This window comes from Ovis canadensis, chromosome 19, assembly GCF_042477335.2.
Source record: "Ovis canadensis isolate MfBH-ARS-UI-01 breed Bighorn chromosome 19, ARS-UI_OviCan_v2, whole genome shotgun sequence".
Taxonomy (NCBI): domain Eukaryota; kingdom Metazoa; phylum Chordata; class Mammalia; order Artiodactyla; family Bovidae; genus Ovis; species Ovis canadensis.
The window spans coordinates 67620132-67628271 of NC_091263.1; the positions used below are offsets into that span (position 1 = coordinate 67620132).

Consider the following 8140-nt stretch of genomic DNA (forward strand, 5'->3'; position numbering starts at 1 on the left):
GGGTTTACCGGGACTCCCAGAGTTATCCAGTTCTTTAGGAATGATGGTTTTCACTGCTGCTGCTGCTAAGTAGCTTCAGTTGTGTTTTTGCTGGACTTGGTTAAAGGTGGGGCTTACTGAAGGGAGATGGAAACGACGGTGGGGGCAGAATTCTTTTACCAAAGGAAGCAAAATCTATATTCACTTGCAAACCATCTCAGACAGACCTTGATGTGTTATTTATTGAATTTGAAGCTCCCAAGCTCAGCATGGGTGCCAGATATCCCACTTTTATTTACTTTTCACTTGGAACAGACAGGTCAAAACACAATCCAAAACCAGAAATGAAAGCAAAATATTTGGGGCCTCGAATACAGATTATTTTTATACTGCCAATTAAGTCTAGATTTACATGCTTTTAAAATCAGCCTAGGGGAAGACAGAGTCAGTGTTCTGTTATGAAAATGGAAAGATCTGAGTCCAGACTCTCCTGGGCCCACAAGTTGCCCACTCCCAGGCTGGGCAGCATCCTGCCCAGATGGCAGTCCTCCCTGAACCTGCTTTCGGTTCAACTGGCTGTAAGCAAGTGGTGTTCATACTTGTGGCAGCACTTAGAATCTACCTGGGGAATTTCTGAAAGTCAGAACCACAGGCTGCATCACAGACTTCAAATCTAAATCCCAGAAATTGACCAGATCTGCAGAGATTGGTTCTGGGCAGTTGGGACCTTCACTGCAGGCATCAGTGAAAGTTGCTCAGTTGTGTCTGACTCTTTGCGACCCCATGGACTATAGGCCACCAGGCCCCTCTGTCCATGGGATTCTCCAAGCAAGAATACCGGAGTGGGTTGCCGTTCCATCAGTGAGGCCTCCACTGATGCTCCACTTATTCTTCACAAGTGACGAGTAGTGAATCATGCACCCCGACCTGTTGTGGTGATACTTCTTGTACACAATAGCTGTGGTGCCAGCAGAGACAGACATGAAATAGCTGAGTATAAAAATGTCCCGTCTGCATCTCTGATCAAGGATGGCTGCTGGCCACACTTGTTGGTTTGCTAAGTGGCCACAGGGGGGCAGTACAGCCCAAGGTTCTTAATGGCTTTGCATTTAAGAAAAAGACATAAACTGTGCTTTAAAAAAATAGTTGCCGCTTTATAAGAGACAAACATAAGTTGCTGAAGCATGACAGAATCAAAATGACACAGAACTTATTCTCAAAGTAGTAACAGTATGGAGCCAAATATAAGAGTTACAAAAATGCTTACAATAAATTAAGGAAAATGAAAAGTGTGGTGTAGACATATACATAATGTAAAATATTAAAGTTTGACAGCATTTTAGAAAAATATAAGCAAGATTTTTATAGTGAATTTAATTGAAAAGAACTTATGGAAAATACCTCTTTCTGCCTCTTCTGTCTACCCTCACTCCAAGGTGCTCTGCACAAACCCTGAACTGCTGGTAAAGGATATGCTATCAAGCTATGAGCCAGAGCAGTTAGGAAGTTCAGGAGTTGTTCTCTGGCTCACATCTCACTTCCGTGGTAAGTCTCCTGCCTTCATAAGAAGGGTTAACACTTGGACATCTATGTTCATGTCGGGGAATCTGTCCTTTGGTTATTAAGTAAATGACATTAATTTAGTCACTAGAAATACCAACACATTTAATTTAGTGAGAGCTGCTGCTACTGAGAACCCTTGTAATTCAGATGTCAGCAGAATCCTAATTTATGAATTTGCACATTATTCCTCCTTCTAAGGACATTCACCTTTTCTTTGACTTTCTCCATGGCACATACGAAACCCCCTCCTTGACAGGGCCTCTGGGTTGAGGCATTGAGATAAGTCAGAGCCTGTGGGCCATAATGAATTACCATTCATTTACTGATCTAAACAATGAGCAAAAAAGAGGTGGGCAGTGAAGGGGCCTGCAGAGCGAGGGGTGTGGAGGATCCAGGCAAATGAGGGGTGAGGAGTGCACATGATGGGGGACAGGATGCACCCTGGGAAGGCCACGGGCACCCTGGGAAGGCCACGGACACGCTGGGTAGCTTTTCTTCATGTTGACATTGGACTTGTTTTATTTAGCAGGAAAGAGGATGAGAAGTACACATGTATCAGTTATCAAACGGACACCTTCCAACCTCCCTATGCAGCCACCTTCATCTTACAGGGGAGGCCTTCTTTCTCCCCAGTCCTTCCCTCTGCCTTAATCCCAGCCCCTCGCACTTGACCTCTGTTCATGCCTCCTTGTGCCCTGTGAGATGGAAGGCAGTCCTTGTCACAGACCTCCAAGTTAGGATGGCAACCGGCTCCAGAGTGTGCTTGGAAGAGGAGAGGGAAGCAGGGGTGAAGCTGTGTGAGTGTGCCCAGGTAGGCCACCTCTACCTGAAGTGCCTGTCCTCCTCGAGGGAAGGAGGCACGTGCACACAAGTCTGTGAGCACCGTTGCCGTCACTGCAGTGGCAGCCGGGTTTGGGGGAGCGACTGTCAAATGAAACAAAGGCAATCTTTACAGCCACCGATGACCTTCTTCTGTATCCTGTGTCTGCAATGCAAGATCACAGATGAGTGACCAGGTTGCAACATTATGTCTTTTCCATTGTCTAGCCTAGACAGCTAACGTGTTGAATCACACGTTGATTTTCTCTGAAGAGTCATGTCAATTCTTTAGCTTGAGTAGAGAAGTTTGAAATTTAAAAGTTTTCAGGGTCAGTTGCTGAGAATCTCCACTCTGAGAGATAGTGTCTTTAAAAACAAATTATTCTGGCAATTTTACCCAGTGAGAGGGTCAACTTTTAAAAATAATTAAAAAAAATAATCCCAATATGTGTGTTTGTATGTGCATGAAATTTTCCAAATCAGCTACTTAAAAAGTTCTCTCACAATTTTATGTGCAGTATTCTAAATGGACATTGGCTGAAAGAACAAGAATACAGTCAATTATTTTTTAGAGTTTTTATTAGATGCATATTTTCTTTCAAGCAACTTGTAACTGTCTATATACATAATAATGTCACATATATATATGTGTATGTGTGTGTGTATGTGTGTGTGTATATATATATATATATATGTGTGTGTGTGTGTCAGAATGTTTGAACTGACCCGGAGACGAGGCTCATATGCCATGTATATACTCTCAGCAACTTTAAGAGCAAGACCAAAGACCCTTCTAGTCACTTCCTATTGACAGCCACAACCCTCAAGTTTCACACTTTAGAGCTGGAGAAAAATCAGTAATACCTCTTATTCTGACATCTTAATTTCTTGAGAGGTTCTCATTCCTTTGTGTTTTCCCACCTAATCTTTACAGTGATGGCCTTAGCTACCCCTGGACTCAAAACAGTCTTAGGCGTATACAAACTAATAATGTAACTAGCAAACTGCAAAAAATCCCACACAATTCTTCCTTTGAAAGAAGTCTCTTAGTGTTTGGATAAGGTTTGTTCAGAAATGCATCTGGAATGTGTATCTCTAGCCCCCACACTCAGGTTGAAGCACAGAGGTTGGTAAATTGTATGTTCTGTGGTTTAAAAAGCTTGAAGCGACCTCTTTCCAAATGAGTGTGTCCTTCTTCCCTTTATCTATTGATAATTAAATCCAGAAGACCTTCTTAGAAGCAGTCATTTAGGCTTCCCTCAGCTCTTCTGGGCCTCTTTACTCAGTGCTTATAAAACTTTGGATTTTTGTTAACTATGTAATTAGTACCACCCAAATGTCATATGTGACCTGGAAGTCTTCCTGGACCTCAGACTCATGCATTTGTAAATCTAGTATTTCAGAGCCACCTGGGGATGCCTCATGGTTTTAGCCAGGATGGAAGGACTGCTCTGGTGGCTGGAGCAGTCAACGGCAGACAGCCCAGGGTCTGTCTGCCTAGGGTGGTGTTCAGCTTACAAAACTGGACCCTTTCTCTTCCACCAACTCCTGTTTTGACCTAAACCTCCTCCTCCTTCCATGCTTGATGTCTCTTTTAGGGCACCTCTGATGCTTGCCTCAAATCTAGGGAGTCTCTGACTCCTCTCTGCCCTTCACTGCCAAGCCAAATCCACCCCAAATTCTGCTGGCTCTCATCCTCAGTGCTGTGAGGAGGTATCCATCCTTCCCATCTCTGGCTTCAACTTTAGTGGAGCCTCCTCACTTGATCACATTGTTGCTGGTCTCCTTGACCTGAATGCTCACCTTTCCAGGCCATCCTTTGGTTACAGAATGAGCCTTCTGCAACACTGGCCAGGGCTCCCCACTCTGCTGTCCGAATTTGATGAGCAATGCCGTCCAGTTTTCTCATGCGCCAGCCTCATGTTTCCTCCCAGGAGCTCCCCCAGCCAGTGCCTGTCTCCCCACAGCCAAGTTTTGCCTGTACAGTGCCTGCATCCTGGAGCTCAGCTTCCTTCTCCGCTGACAGACCATTGACCTCCAGTACCTTTTCTGCGAAGAAGCCTTCCCAGCTCTCAGCAGACCACAGGGCTCTTCCTTGGCATCAGTGTCTGTGGAACTTATTAACGTACCTTTTGGGAGAGATCCCACATGGAAGATGTCATTCCTTATCTGATCACCGGCATGTCTTTTCTCCCCATGGCAAGAGAAGGACCTATTTTAATCACATTTGCAACCTGGCTATTGCCCTACCCAGATAAGAAACTATACAATACTTTACTCAGTTCATTTTGTTATTCCTGTTCAGGTAACCAAACTCAGGAATTAATAATTCTCTGAGGATTTTTTTTTTTAAACACTGAACCTTTTGTAGTGAGGGGAGAGCTTGCCAATAAATTGTTGATGTGGAGGGGGGTGGTGAGAAGATTGCTATTTCATCAGCGTGTTTTGCTTTGGCTTTCTAAAATTGATGGGCTTGAAATATCTAATATATTTAGAGCTGATGCCAAATTGATGGATGAATCTTAAACCCTTGTTGACAGTAATTTCCTCTTGAACTGCTCCCCCACAGTTTGCATATATGAACTGAGTCAGATCACAAGCCAACAGAGACTTCCTGTTCTCCCGTGGATCGTGTGTAAACGGAGCTCACTCGCTCTGGAGCCTCTCCCTGGAAGACTGGACAGCCTTTGCAGAAGCGGCTGGCGATGTACTTTCGGAAGAACCGTAGGAGATAGTTTCGGAACTTCTCCCCCACGAAGGCGTAGATGATGGGGTTGATGCAGCAGTGCGTCATCCCCAGGGTCTCTGTCACCTGCATGGCTTGGTCCAGCCTGTTAGAGTCACTGCAGTTATTCAAGCCAAAGAATTCCTGGAAGGTGCTCAGGAGGAGGACGATGTTGTAGGGAGCCCAGAAGAGAAAGTAGACAATCATGATCACGAAGATGAGCCTCACAGCCTTGTGCTTCTTCTTCTCACTGCGACACTGGAGCAGGGTTTTTATGATTCCCGAGTAGCAGACGATCATGACAAGCAGTGGCAGCACCAGCCCCAAGATGACTATCTTTAAAGTTTGGAAACTCTTCCAGAAATGATACTGACTGGATGGGAAATGTGGGCTGCACGTATGACGAGAGCCTTCTTTTTGGGATTTGGTAAAGATAATTCCTGGGAGAGAGGCAAACACAGCCACCACCCACGTGACCCCACTTGTCACTGCCCCAAAGGTGACTGTCCTGGCTTTTAAAGCAAACACAGCATGGACGATAGCCAGGTACCTATCGATTGTCAAGAGGATGATGAAGAAGATTCCACCAAAATAACCAATGAAATAGAACCCTGTGAATAACTGGCACATTGTATTTCCAAAGACCCACTGGTCTGCAGCGTAGTGAGCCCAGAATGGGATAGTGATGATGAAAAGCAGGTCAGAGATGGCCAAGTTGAGCAGATAGATGTCAGTCATGCTCTTCAGCTTTTTGCAGTTTATCAGGATGAGGACAACCAGCAAGTTGCCCACAAAACCAAAGATGAACACCAGCGAGTAGAGTGGGGGCAAGAGCTGGCCTGCAATTTGTCTCACGTTGATTTTTTGACATGGCTCTGACATCCCATAATCAATGTCATAGAGGGGAGTTGATGTTTGATAATCCATTTTGCTTGACTCTGTAAATAAAGAAAAGGTGTTTTATAAAGTCCTAGAATGTCCTTAGCAGTCCATCATGAATGCAAACCGTTTTATATACTTAAGTAGGTTTTAAAAATTGATAACATAGATTTCTACATTTAACTGAAGTCCTTTTTTTTGGGTCAAACAGTGAACTTTTTATATTAGTTTGCTGCTAGCTTCTCTGCTTTGGGTTTCCGTGGTGGCTCAGATGGTAAAGAATCTGCCTGCAATGCAGGAGACCTGGATTCGATCCCTAGGTTGGGAAGATCCCCTGGAGAAGGAAATGGCAACCCACTCCGGTATTCTTGCCTGGAGAATTCCATGGTCAGTGGAGCCTGGTGGGCTACAATCCATGGGGTCATAAGAGTCAGACACGCCTGAGCGACTAACACTCTGTTTACTAGACGGAGAGCATCAATCATCTCACCAAATAAAATCGGATGTTGTGTAGCCACATGCAGTGAATGAAGCTGTGATAACAATGTCCAGAAACTGGGTCAGGAACTGTCCAACCGTGTCTGTTCTTAAGCTGTCATTCCCTGGAGTTAGCTTACACATAGCATCATTAGGAGCTTGCTGGTGATAATGAACAGTTCTCTAGGGCACTTTGCCTGCTAAGCACTGTTCTAAGCTTCACTTCACTCATTCAGTTAATCCTCAAGGTGACTCAGTGAGGCAGGTCAGGTTTATTTTCCCCGTTTTGCAAATAAGAACCTCAGAGCACAGAGAAGATGAGTAACTTCCCCAAAGACCCACAGGGAGTAAGCAACTAATTTTGAAGGCAGGCAGTGCTGACTGTAACTTATCTGCTGTGGTCCCTGTCTTTCACTCCTTGGTGAGAGAACTACAAGCAGGATTGTCAGCCTGGAGCCTTGATGTAGTCAAAATGAGACAGACTGATGCCCGAGTCCCTGGAGAAGGTCATAGGAGCCAGCAGCCAGTTGTCAAGTCCCGATTGCCATTCTCACATTTTCTCTGAAGTTTGTGTTTGTAGTTTCTGAGCTGCTATGATTAAGGACCCCCTCCCCTAATACATAAGAAGTGGTCAAGTGGACAGTGTTTCATCTCCTAGCATACATCCTGTATTAGCTTAGTTCCTTCACAACCCACTAACTCGCCTGGTCTATTTAGGTCCCACCGCTTGACTGAGAATTTTCTCTAATTAGTCCCTGTGAGACTCAAGCTCCCAGTACCTCAGATTAAGCAGCTGGGAAAAGCTCACAGAAAAATCTCACCTTTAAATTCTGAGCCAGAAAAAGAATCAACTAGATTTGCTATGAAAGTTGATTTGATATTTATAACTTGTTATTAATTTGGACAATTTTCAGGCTTCCTTCTTTTCTTGGCAGAAATAAAAGGAGACTTAGACACAGCTTCTGGCTGGGCACATGTTCAGAGGGCATCCTGCTGAGGAGGTTTTATTTCTCCTAACCAAAAGATCATGTCTGTCAAAGTTTTGGCCAGTAATTATTCTCCGAAAATATCTTTCTTTTGAAAGGTGAGGGCTTTTTATAGTCTTCCATTCATAATCCTGTTTTGTATCTTTGATGTTATCACAGCCTGAAACTGATTCTAAACTCTTAACTTTTTCCTTACTTAAAGATTATAGTTTAAGATAGTTCAGTGAACGCCTGGTGTATTTCTGATGTTTTCTATGGTTTCCTGTAAAGGCTTTTACTCATCACTCAAGCTGCGCTAAGAAATAGGCAAAGTTAGCTGAGAGATAACTTACCGAGAGAGATTCTCGTAGGGGAACGGATGTCTCAACTCCTCTGACCAGCTGAGCTGTGCAAGTCAAACATATAGACAGCATAAAAGTAGGAAATGCACAGTTTCTTCTGAGTTGGGGGCGGAGTTTTACTAAGTATCTGGCCGTGCAAAAAATCATCAAAGACCAGTCCTTTTTTTTTTTTTTCTTAAATTGAGCTTAAAATAGACAGAAAATAGATGTCTAATCTAAAACTTTATTCATGGGTTTCCCTGACTACGCAATTTCTTTTTGCTTCTTAGTTCACCCAACTACCCAAATGGTTAGAAAAAAGAAGGAATTAAAGGATATTAGAACTAGAAGAACATGAGCATCTAGTCAAAGGGCCATGTTTTACTGAAAGA

At 43.8% G+C, this 8140-nt stretch overlaps 1 protein-coding gene across 1 annotated transcript; it reads right to left on the minus strand.

Annotated features, from left to right (window-relative positions):
* Positions 1-227: 227 nt before the first annotated feature.
* CCR5 (C-C motif chemokine receptor 5) lies at positions 228-7858 on the minus strand. The gene is made up of 2 exons (XM_069562198.1): positions 7761-7858; positions 228-6024 (listed from the first exon to the last, which is right to left on the minus strand). The coding sequence occupies exon 2, from the start codon at positions 6011-6013 to the stop codon at positions 4955-4957; it is 1059 nt and encodes a 352-aa protein (XP_069418299.1). The 5' UTR covers positions 6014-6024; positions 7761-7858; the 3' UTR covers positions 228-4954.
* Positions 7859-8140: the final 282 nt, after the last annotated feature.